The sequence below is a fragment of the Gymnoscopelus braueri genome (genome assembly GCF_963280865.1).
Source record: "Gymnoscopelus braueri genome assembly, chromosome: 2".
Classification (NCBI taxonomy): domain Eukaryota; kingdom Metazoa; phylum Chordata; class Actinopteri; order Myctophiformes; family Myctophidae; genus Gymnoscopelus; species Gymnoscopelus braueri.
In genome coordinates this window covers 14,269,711-14,282,281 of record NC_137604.1, presented here as the reverse complement: position 1 = coordinate 14,282,281, position 12,571 = coordinate 14,269,711, and the positions used below count along the sequence as shown (strand labels likewise).

The 12,571-nt window shown below is 42.4% G+C and overlaps 1 protein-coding gene across 2 annotated transcripts in view; it reads left to right on the top strand.

Annotated features, from left to right (window-relative positions):
- Positions 1-10,058, top strand: part of gne (glucosamine (UDP-N-acetyl)-2-epimerase/N-acetylmannosamine kinase) — a 41,665-nt gene extending 31,607 nt beyond the window's left edge. For both annotated transcript variants that reach the window (XM_080443560.1, XM_080443559.1), the window contains exons 7-14: positions 688-900; positions 1,410-1,497; positions 3,057-3,267; positions 5,891-6,020; positions 6,534-6,755; positions 7,859-8,041; positions 8,225-8,341; positions 9,735-10,058. In XM_080443560.1, coding sequence (XP_080299686.1) covers positions 688-900; positions 1,410-1,497; positions 3,057-3,267; positions 5,891-6,020; positions 6,534-6,755; positions 7,859-8,041; positions 8,225-8,341; positions 9,735-9,970 — 1,400 coding nt within the window. In that variant the 3' untranslated portion in view covers positions 9,971-10,058. The remainder of the gene's footprint in view (positions 1-687; positions 901-1,409; positions 1,498-3,056; positions 3,268-5,890; positions 6,021-6,533; positions 6,756-7,858; positions 8,042-8,224; positions 8,342-9,734) is intronic.
- The last annotated feature ends 2,513 nt before the right edge of the window (positions 10,059-12,571 follow it).

Genomic DNA, 12,571 nt, shown 5'->3' with positions numbered 1-12,571 from the left:
TGAGGACCAATTGTATGAAGATAGGTTGAAAATGGGCGAAGTGGTGCTTTAACCCATTAAGGCCTGAGGTTCCGATTCTACAAAATGTCTTCTAAATCCTAACAGTTTTCTGAAAAACTTATGTTACTATATCAGTGGTTCTCAAACTTTTCCATGTCAAGGACCTCCAAAATTATATGTATTTGGCCGCGGAAATATCTGAAAATATTTTGTTCCAGGGACCCCCAGAAGCAAAGATTTGAGTTAAAAATGTTCACTTAACCCATTAATACCTGGAACGCATCTGTGTCACTTTAGATTTCTGTAGCTATTCAAAAATAGCAGATCTACAAGCTCATAGCGCGGCACCGAGTGCCGCGCTACGAGCTTGTAGATCTGCTATTTTTGAAAAATCGTGAAAAAATATTATATATTTTTTTCAAAAAACTGTTAGGATTTTGATTTTTTTAAAGAATTGCCTCAGGTCTTAATGGGTTAAAGAATATATATTCAAAGATTTGCAAAAATGGTGCCGCGCTATGAGCTTGTAGATCTGCTATTTTTGAACAGCCAATGAAATCGTTCCCGGCCTTAATGGGTGAACTGTTGCACCCCTAGTGGCACAAGAGACTGACATACTTGACAACAAACTTCTCCCGTTGTTTGTTTATTTATGTTTGTTTGTACATCCTGTATCCACGCACGCAGGAAGTAAGGAGATGGTGCGCGTGATGAGGAAGAAGGGCATCGAACAGCACCCGAACTTCCGGGCGGTGAAGCACGTGCCGTTCGATCAGTTCATCCAGCTGGTGTCCCACGCCGGATGCATGATCGGAAACAGCAGCTGTGGCGTGAGAGAGGCCGGAGCCTTTGGAACGCCCGTCATCAACCTGGGCACCAGGCAGACCGGCAGAGAGACAGGTACATGGGTACACAGACTGACTGGCAGACAGACGGATAGATGGTAGACAGGTTATTAGTCTCGCGTAGCCGGACAACTATAGCACAATCTCTGAATGCTGTACAGCCGTGGTTCTCAAACCTTTTCATGTCAAGGACCCCGAAATTGACACTTATTAGCCCGCGGACCTCCAATTGAAAAGATGTGCCATAGGGACCCCCATAAGAGAAGATTTTTACGGCTCTGGCAGTGATTCTCAACCATTTTGAATTTCAAGGACCCCCAGTTTGACATGCATTAGGGCTACGGACCCCCATTTAATGGTATTTTTATCTCTGGGACCCCAATTTATATTGTAAAATCAATGTTAATTTAACTAAGTGTACAAATGGAACCAAATGGACCCGTTAGGGTCCACACACACACACACACACACACACACACACACACACACACACACACACACACACACACACACACACACACACAGACACTGAATGTCATAGCTCTCTTTCTGTCTGTTTCCCAGGTGAGAATGTTCTCCATGTGAGAGATGCTGACACCCACAATAAGATCTACCATGCCCTGGAACTGCAGTTTGGAAAGAGATACCCCTGGTGAGACAATGCTGTTTCTCTTCTCCTCTCTCCTATCTGTTGGTTTCATGTTGGTGTGACCAGAAATGCAACTTGAGGTATTTCTGGCACTAGTCAGCTGGTCTAGTAGAATTTAGTGCCTAAGCCGTAGTCTGTCTTATAGTTCCATTCAAATAATTAATGGAAAGCATTGTAATCGTGCATACATCTTTAACGAATTGCACAATACAAGATCCCCCCCCCCTCAAGTATTTCATTTTTATACATTGTGTGTGAAATAGAGATACCGTACACAAAACTAACATTCTAAACTTTTAGCACTGATTGTGTCCATAAATATCAAAATCTATGGTCCAGAACAGAACAAATAAATACATCATTAAATAAATTCCTTCTATTTTTTTCAAATTGGCTGGATGAACATAATTATGTCAAACATTTTTTAAACGTTTGGAAATAATTCAAAACAATTTGTTGAATATGTTTGACTATTTCTTTTTGGCAATATAATGATGTGCAAAAGAGGGATGCTAGGTTGAAGGTGGATGACAGCAAGTTATGTTTTTGACTACCTCCACAGACCTGTGATATTTGGCGCCCCCCAAAGGGGGGCCTGGACTGGACCCCAGGTTGAGAGACACTGGTCTAGTTGTTTTTATTTATTATTTTTTTCATTTAGAGTAGCCAATTATTTTTTACCCCCCTTTTTCATCCAATTTAGTCATTATGCCAATTCATTCCTCCTCCACACGCATTTCTGTGTGGTCACCGTTGTTGAATCCTACTGACTCACCTGCCAGTGAGGAGCCCCCACCGGGAGAACGTAGAGCCTTCGTTCTACTCCTCCCGCCCAACACTCCCTGCTGACACGTGCCAGCAGTGTTTGAGAACCGCTGTTCTAAGGGACTGATGAATGTTACTCAGTGAACCATTCATCTTCACTTAAAGTAATACTAGGTGACTTTTTCAACAAAACTAAAGTTAAATTGTATATCTTTTGTGAGTGGCAAATGTTTCACAACACCCACTCCATGAATTTCGCCCCCGAAAGCCTTTTCTATTATATTTTCTATTGAAACGGTGGTTAGGTTAGCCATTCCCGCGAAAATGACGTCATCCGGCCGGAAAACGGAAACGGAAATGCACCGGTTTCCTGTTTGGCCAGGAACTACCGCACCGGTTTCCTGTTTGGCCAGGAACTACCGCGCTAATAACAAAAAGGAATCTCATGCTGTTTCTAAGAGATTGTAGGATTTGAAGATCGAAAAACAACAGAAAAAGAAAACACAGCTCACGGTAACTAAAGCTCCACTGGCTAAGAGAAACGATCCACAGATAGTATAAAACAATTAAAAGAACGCTTTTTGAAACGCTTCCGTCTTCCGGTGAAAACAAATGGAATTCTGGGTAACGCAGGAATAAACGAACGGCCTGCAGTGACGGTAATGACCAGCAGAGGCTGCTAAAAATCGTTATTTGTGGACCTGCATTGTATTACTTTAACTATCAATAAAGGCAGAAAAAACGAAATCTTAAAAACCAGAGTAACGGCAACGTGAATCTCTCATGTCTCGTGTCAGCTCTAAGATCTACGGCGACGGCAGCGCCGTGCCTCGCATCCTCAAGTTCCTGCGGAGCATCGACCTGGACGAGCCCCTGCAGAAGTCCTTCTGCTTCCCGCCCGTCAAGGACCCCAGCTCCCAGGACATCGACCACATCCTGGAGACACAGAGCGCCCTGGCCGTGGACCTGGGAGGGACCAACCTCCGGGTGGCCATCGTCTGCATGAGGGTACGTTGAAAGGGGATTACAAGCAGTGGTGGAAGAAGTACTCGGATAATTTTACTTAAGTAAAAGTAGCAACACCGCAATATAAAAATACTCTGTTACAAGTACAAGGCCTGTGTTCAAAATGTTACTTGAGTAAAAGTGCAAAAGAGTCTATCAAAGAGCTGGAGAGACAGAGAGACCCCTGTTACTGAACAAACACTCCATAGCAATGAGTACTATCAGAATATAGTGCTTTAACCTTCAAAAACCTTTTTGTTTTAACCAAAAAATATCACTTACCCTACCTTTTAAGACCGTTTTCCAAATATTACATTTCTTTTTAAAATTGTGGACAAAATAGCTACCCCTCCTGTTACCGTTGAAAGACATGCACACAGACATCTCCAGTGTGTAGTGATCAAATCACTTTTCATCTTGTCAACCAGTAGTTGTCCAACCTAGGACACCAGGCTCTAAATGTCTCCATGACCACCTCCAACCACTGCACATGTACTAGTTACTCTACCACACAGACTCGTTAAAATAACATTTTATTCATTATAATTGTAGCTTTAACCCATTAAGACCTGAGGCCGATTCTACAAATGACGTCTAAACCAGTAGTTCTAAAACTTTGTGGGGGTCCTGCCTAGGACCTAGACAGGACTATGCTATTTTCTTTAAAAATAGCATAGTCCTGATTTTCTTTTCAGATTTCTTTTTTTTTTAAAGAAAATCGGCTATTTTCTTTCAAAAAGAAAATAGCAGATGTACAAGCTCGCAGCTGTGAGCTTGTATATCTGCTCATTTTGAATAGCCAATGCTAAAATCTAAAGTGACAAAGAATGCTTTCCCGGTTTTAATGGGTTAAACAAAACGGCAGAATGAAAAGACAAAAAACGGTTTCATCATGGATTCCGTGGACACCTTCCAGCCAATCAGAGGTGAATATTATCCCAGGTCATGGTGTGAGCATTTAGAATCTCATTGGGTTCTCTGCTGGCTATAGGAAGCTGTATCCCTGGCTGCAGAGGGGCCTGGTGTAAGCCACTATCAGGTACCTCCTTATCAACCAAAGCATTGTGATCAACAAACCTCAGGACCTCTGTGTCAGCAAATAGGCAGCTTATTGAGGCACCGTATGTGGCTGGTATTGATAAGGGAAGGGCTCGTGTTCACTAATAATGCACTTTAACCACATGGACCTCATTTCATAAAATAGGCAAACCTTTGGCAAATATTCAGCAAAACTAGCTGATCTGCAAGCTCACAATGTGCTGCAATGCGTTGTGAGCTTGTAGATCATCTATTAATGGTGAAGAGATTTGGTGTAGAGGGAATAAAGGAGGGGAACAAGTATTATAGATCCCTGGAGGACCCCGGTCAATGAAGTATATGGGTTTAAGTGGATAACGGGGCAGTTCATCCCAAATATAATGAACATCTGGTATTCATCCATCCAGATAGTTTTGGTGAGTTACGCAGTTTTGGAGATATCAGTGATTAAATTCTGTGGATTATCGTGTAACTGGGCCATGATAACTGCAAAGAGAAGATTCTGTTGAGTTTTTCAATTGAAGAAATACGTTGGAGTCATTGAGTTCCATTATATTGGTGTTACATAAAAAATTTAAACCACTGTAATATCTCACACCAAAACAATATCTGGGTGGATAAATAGCAGAAACATAATTCTGATGGATAAATAGCCAGCTCCAGGTAAGATAATACAAATATGGTTATTTGGGGTGAACTGCTCCTTTTATTAAAGGACAAAACGGAACAAGAAATTGCGGTAAACAAACTTAGTTGTTCGTAATAATGATATGAATCGTATCTGCGCTGCCTCAAAATGTTGCCAATTTATCATGGCCTGAACCATGGTTTTAAAATGAACTGATACCGGATAATGAATCAAATCAAGCCGGATCAACAAAAAGACGACTCCCTATAATCATGAACAAGGGAGTGGTTGCTATGTATGGTCTCCATTCTATGACCATATTAATTTGCATGACCTCTTACATCTGACTGGAGAGTGAAATGTCACCAGACTTTTCACACTGGCACAGGTAATTTTTGCATGGGGCTGTTGTTTCATTTGAATATTCTGTTCTGTGTTTGACAAAATGGTAAGCTTACGGTCCAGGTAAATGTCCTCTCAGATCAATTTCTGGGTCATATAATGAAATTAACCCATTGAAACTGGGAAAGATTTTAGCTATATATGTATAGTACATTGGTTGGCTATTGAAAAATAGCAAATATACTGGTAGATCTGCTATTTTTTTTCAATCGTGAAACTGTGCACATTTTTGAATACCGAACACTTGTTTTTTTAAAGCAATTTTTTAAAACTCAAATCTTTGCTTTTGGGGGTCCCTGGAACAAGATATTTTGAGATGGGGGGGTCCGCGGCCAAATACATATAATTTTGGAAGGTCCTTGACATGAAAAAAGTTTGAGAACCACTGATATAGCAACATACATTTTTCAGAAAACTGCTAGGATTTAGAAGACATTTCTTAGAATCGGACCCAGGTCTTAATGGGCCAAATAGTGTCGTTCTTCCCTCACTGACTTGCTGTACCCTCTTCTCCACATCTCTCTGTGTTTGTCCCTCTCTCCTCCTCCATGTGTCCAGGGTAAGATAGTGAAGAAGTACACACAGCCCAACCCCAAGACGTACGAGGTGAGGATCCAGCTCATACTGCAGATGTGTGGAGATGCCCTGCTGGACGCTGTCCGTCTCAACTGTAGGATACTGGGAGTAGGTGTGTATGCCACACACACACACAGACACAGACACAGACACAGACACAGACACACACACAGACACACACACAGACACACACAGACAGACACACACACACACACACACACACACACACACACACACACACACACACACACACTCTCTGTCGTTCCAAGGTATCACATTATTAATTATTACATTAATAAATAGTGGAAACCTGTATCTGGTTTGGTGGTATTTTTCATTCATTCACTCTGTTTGCTGATTCATAGAGTTTCGCATGGACTTTGCTGACTGTCTTTGGCTAGGTTTACATGTTGGTGGAGCATGTTTACTTTAATGTAGTTAAAATTGAAAACTAGTAGGAGAAATTGTACAAAAGAACTCGAGGGTCAAGGAATATAGAAAACAAAAGTCATGTTTCAGCCATTTTTACATAAAAGGCTTTTGGAATTTTCCTTTTCTTGTCATTGTGTGAGCTTAACTCCTCCGCTGACGCCAGTCTCCGCCCACTCTTCATTTCCATTGGCAGGCGTGTCCACGGGAGGGCGGGTCAACCCCCAGGAGGGCGTGGTCCTCCACTCCACCAAGCTCATCCAGGAGTGGTCGTCGGTGGACCTGCGGACCCCCATCTCCGACGCCCTGCACCTGCCCGTCTGGGTGGACAACGACGGCAACTGTGCTGCGCTGGCCGAGAGGAAGTTCGGCCACGGCAAGGGAGTGGAGAACTTCGCCGCCATCATCACCGGAACAGGTGAGGAAGAGGAGGAAAGACGGGATGTTGTTTTTCAGTGTTTGCCAAACAGAATTTTATATCAAACACATTTCATTTGTATATGTTTTTTTCTCCTGAAACAATGTAGATTTTATATGGAAATGGCTGGCTTCTGCCTGTGTTTGTGTTTTACTTAGAACTTTTTGTCATTTGCAAATGGAATAAAAACAACAAATACGAGATATAGAAACACATACCACCTCAAAATCAAGACAAACATATATACCACTGAATTGTTAAGCCTGATTTATACAGTACTTCGTCCTAAGATAGGTTTTGCGTGCCATAAACAGCAGATCTACAGTCTTAAGAACATCTGCGGTTTGTGGCCCATGACAATGTCAAATGATGGTGTAGAACTGGGTCATATCCTGAACAAGTGGTTCTCAAAGTGGGGTCCGGGGACCCCCAGGGGTCCTTGAGGGGGTCCCCAGCAAAATAGTTGTTAGGAACCGAATGGACCCTTACTGGTCTGTAACTCTTAAGAGTGTACAAATAGAAAGAAATCGAGCCTTACAGGTTTGATAAAACGGCATAAAATATAACGGATAATAATCAATATTAAAACAAAAGAGTTAAAACAGCATAAAAATAGAACAGTGTACAATAACAGAATAACAAGATAAAAAAACAAGGGGGGTGCGTAAGATGGATACAATCCAGACTGGTTCTAAAAGATAGGGAGAAATGGTGTGTTTTGAAAATAGGGAGAAGGGACAGATCTTACAGGAAACGGAAGGCTGCAACTCATTCAGTGCCATGCTTATTTATTTATGGTTTGGTTGAGTGCCACAGCCAAAATTCATTGTAAAAAAAAAAGTGCTTAGGAGCCGAGATACAGCCTTTTCCAGTAAGAAGTTAAACAAAGAGTGAATGGAGCAGAATATTTTCAAATCATGATATCTTGGGTTCTGAACATTTACAAATGACGTCACGTGGCACTCAGGGCGCTCAGGCCATGACGTCTTAGACGTCATGTGGCACTGAATGATTGGGGGCAACCACAGGAAAAGCTCGATCCCCCTTTTTGTTTCAACCTGGATGGATTGAGACTCACTGGTCCCATCCCCCCCTGTGTGCAGGCATCGGAGGAGGCATCATCCAGCACAATGAGCTGGTCCACGGCAGCACGTTCTGCGCTGCAGAGCTGGGTCACATCATGGTGTCACTGGACGGCCCGGAGTGCATGTGTGGCAGCCGAGGATGTATAGAGGCCTACGCGTCTGGAATGGCCCTGCAGAGAGAGGCAAAGAGACTGCACGACGGTAAGAGCGTGTGTGTGTGTGTGTGGGCGTGTGTGTGTGGGCGCGTGTGTGCGCGTTCATGCGTGTGTACGAGTATTTGGAAGATCACACGTTTAAGATACACTGAGGCTGAAAACAAATTGTGTGCGAGAGAGAGAGAGAGACGTATAATTTATGGTGTGTGTGTGTGTCTGTGCTCTCCAGAGGACCAGTTGAAAGTGGACGGGATGGACGCCAAACTGGATGAGCCAGTCACTGCTGTTCACCTCATCAACGCTGCCAAACAGGGCAACTCCAAAGCTGAAGCTGTCCTTAACACAGGTTAGAATCCACACACACACACACAGACACACACACACACACACACACACACACACACACACACACACACACACACACACAATGATTAAAATTAGTATCAGGCCATCAAATAAAGCAACATAACATTACAATACATCGATTTATAACCACTAAAATGATATTGAAAGCTTTTTATGAGCATACTGACTGGCGAATAGTCAGTGTGATATCCTGAGAGTAGCCTGACAATTACTGTTAACAATTACCCTCCTGTGCCAGGCAATAAACACACACACACACACACACACACACACACACACACACACACACACACACACACACACACACACACACACACACACACACACACACACACACACACACACACACACACACACACACACACAAAGGCCTGGGTTGCGCAGTGGCAGTGAAACAGACAGACATTGCTTGCCACATTTTCTGAAACTAATGGATTTACAAAGAATGCGGGCGACGTGAAATTGGGCGCAATAAAGGATCAGTCACATCACATCACATCAGCTGTAAGCAACAATTGGATCACCGTGATGAAGCCAAGCCATCATCTTCAAATCCACTCATATCACAGCTCAAAGTATAACATGTCACAAAATGACATTTATAAATGTGTTGCAATAAGGAGCACGTTGCTACAGTCTGTAAAAGGCACGACTTTGAAACGGACATGGATATTATACAAGCACAATGACATGGAGAGAGCATTGGAGAAACTGAAGGAAGAACTTGGTGGCTAATTGCAGGCAAGTGACTTCCGTGGCAACATGAAAAAGTAAACCTACTGTAAGAGTAACAAAGACTGATCATATAGCCTACGTAAAGGTTGAACAAGATGGAAACCAGAAACTTTGTTCTGTCTGGTTTATACTCAATAGTACAACGGTGTAGCAAACCAAAAAGAGACACCTCACGACGCGGTCACTCGTCTATCCTGACAACTACTTGTTCTTTTTTGCAAACGACACCGTTGCATATAAAACATGCCTTACAAAGCTATAATATATAGGATTAACACAGAAACAGCGCAGTGCATTTAATGATAAAGTGGTGGAAAGAAGCGAAAGAAGCGAATCTGCAACAGGAATGAGCTGCAAACGCGCACGTGATTGTGTTTTGCATTATGGCCGGTAAATGTAACATTCGTCCAGTAAATTTGAATCTTATCAGCCACGTTGGCCAGCCCAAAACATGCCTAACAGGAAGCCCTGACACGCACACACGCACACGCACACACGCACACGCACACACACACACACACACACACACACACACACACACACACACACACACACACACACACACACACACCTGTCTTGTGTCAGATCCATAGGTGAAAAATTAACGATTGTCTCTCGTTCGATGTCTTTTCTCGCAGCCTCCACGGCGCTGGGCGTGGGCATCGTTAACATCCTGCACATAGTCAACCCGTCCATGGTGATCCTGTCCGGCGTGCTGGCCTCCTACTACCAGGAGCCGGTCCAACGCATCATCTCCCAGAGGGCCCTGTACTCCACCCAGAGCATCCAGGTTCTGACCTCTGAACTAGAGGAGCCCGCTTTACTAGGAGCTGCTAGCATGGTGCTAGATTACACCACCAGGAGGATATACTAGAGATATACTGGTTCTCCTCAAGGATCCCCTAGTTTGGTATGCATTGGGACCACGGACCCCCTCCCCATAACTCTGAGAGTGTACAAAATGGAACCAAATGGACCCGTAAGGTTCCATTTGTACACTCTCTGAGTTATAGACCTGTAGGGTCCATTTGGTTCCATTTGTACACTCTCTGAGTTATAGACCCGGGTCCATTTGGTTCCTAACTATCAAACATTATGCCGGGGACCCCCTCAAGGACACCCTTGGGGTCCCCGGACCCCACTTTGAGAACCAGTGTACTAGACGAGGACTACGAATATCACTCACCGCCTGTTCTACTGTCTGGTCTGGGAGGAGGGTGCTACCTGCTAGATTAAATTAAGTGCTGTATTTATTAGACAACTGGAAACATGGCAAACTTATAAGGACTACGTGGACTAGCGAACGTAGATTAGCGTCACAAATGCTACATGCTAAGGACTACGCTGACCAGCAAACACCCTTGGGCAACCTCGCATCACTTCCAGGGGAGCCTGTTGTCGCAGAGGCTGCTTGCATGGTGCTAGAATCTAGCTAATGAGAAAGAGAGAGCAGGAATAATACTTTTCATTTCATCTTTATTTATTTCATTAATGGTTTTACATGATTACATTAATTTAGTTTTCTTTTTTTTTAACTTTTTTACATATTCCATAAATGAAAAGGAGCAGGAAGAAGATAAATCTTATTTATACCTGCCCCTATCTACAAATATAAGTCATCAAATAATAGATGCTCTGTCCAATGGCTACCATCCAGTACATCACCATGGTTCATCAAAATAAAAAGGATACTGGCGCTTTCCTCAGAGATGCAAAGCCCTACACATTCACACCAGTAAGTCAGTAGTATATAGCTAAAAGAAAGCATGCTGGGATTTAGTTTGCGCATTAATTTAGAATGGTGATAAAGGTGATGTTGCTGGAGGAGTCCAGTTATTCCGAAATAATGGAAATCTTCCAGCCAATGATAACCTAGTCTTCTACACCCATCCCATGTTCCATATAGTCCTTCTGGGATACAGCTAACTGACCATTGCTGCTATAAGTCTTTGTTAAGACTGCTATCATTACAAATGTTCTGTCTGTCACCAGTGGGGCCACGCATCAGAGTTGATATGGCCAATACATAATTATGGACTTTAAAGGTCAACTGTGATTGTTTTAACCTGAATTTAATTGCATTTCCCACATGGGATCAATAAAGATCTGCCTTTTTTTCCCAATTGTGAAGAGGAGGTAAAAATCTCACATAACACTTCCCAACGTTTTCTGTGTGTCGAGAGCATGCTCTGTATAGGCATTGGGAAGTCTCCGGTAGCAGCCTACGCAAAACATGCCGTTTGACATGCCGTAGGCTGGCAGAGGATCTCGTGCCTACGGCCACAGCACACCGGTTCCAATGTCTCACAGTACAGCATGATCCAGAGTGCATTATTGCTTAATGCGTGTTCAGGATGAGTCTAATGTGAGTTACTTTACTGTCTAGCAATCTGATTGAAAGAGTTTATCAAAAGTTTGGCTGTTTTTTGTTATTGCCAGAGCACTTTAAATCTAATCCCAGTTTAAATGGCATGCGATTTCTACACCCTCTCGCAAGAACAAAAGTGGGTGACAAATGGGTCACAGTGTTCTGTTGCACATAAACATTCCCAGTTCTAATAGTGATAAAATGTGTATAATTTCAAGTATACTTTGACAAAAGAAACGCCAATTAATGTAGGTTATTGTGAAGCAGATTGACGGCTACCAAAGATCATCCATCCACTGATGCTTCCGTTTGTCCACACGTGCAGAGAACTCTTTGAGTCACGGTGATATTCTCAATCTGATATTGCCTGTACAGGTCTAGAGCCTTGTTTTTCTGTTCATACGTAGTAAGAATGTTATTTTTACTGTGTATTGCTTGAGGTACAATCACATGCCTGAGACGGAAAGAACTTTTTAGACATGCCCAAAATATTGCTGAAACTCATTTTGGAATATCAATCGTTTTCGTTCTTTTGTTATTATTATTTTTATGTCAGTCCGCTAACTGAATGTCTATTCTGTCAGTTTGATTAGTTATGGAATTGAAGGTATGTTCGCAACCGATCATGTAAGATGTAAATGTAATTACCTGTTTTTGGAGATGACACAAGTCCATTTTTAATGGTACATAATGTTTTGGTTTTTAAACTATTTAAACTGATGAAAAAAAAACGACGTTAAAAAAAAAAACGTGTTAGGTAGGATGTTATAGGGTTGAGAGTTTTTTTTTGTCTGAATGGGGTCTTCTCTAAAGAAGAACAAAGTGACTCTCCAAAGCTGTTACAATAGTCTCCCTGCTTGTCTTCATGGGTGTGGCTGGCTGGCTGCTCTGACCCTGGCTGTGACACTGAAAAGTGTTGAGGTTCTGCTTGTAAAATGACTAGTAAAGTCTTATTCATAATCCGTAGTATGACAGTGTTGCTTGCCAAAAATAACTGATCTCAAAGCTAACAATATGTTGTACACTTTAAGCTGAAATGTTCCTTACAATTTTAGTTTGCAATTTTAAACGTATTCATTTTTTATTTTCACAGAACATGACAAAAAT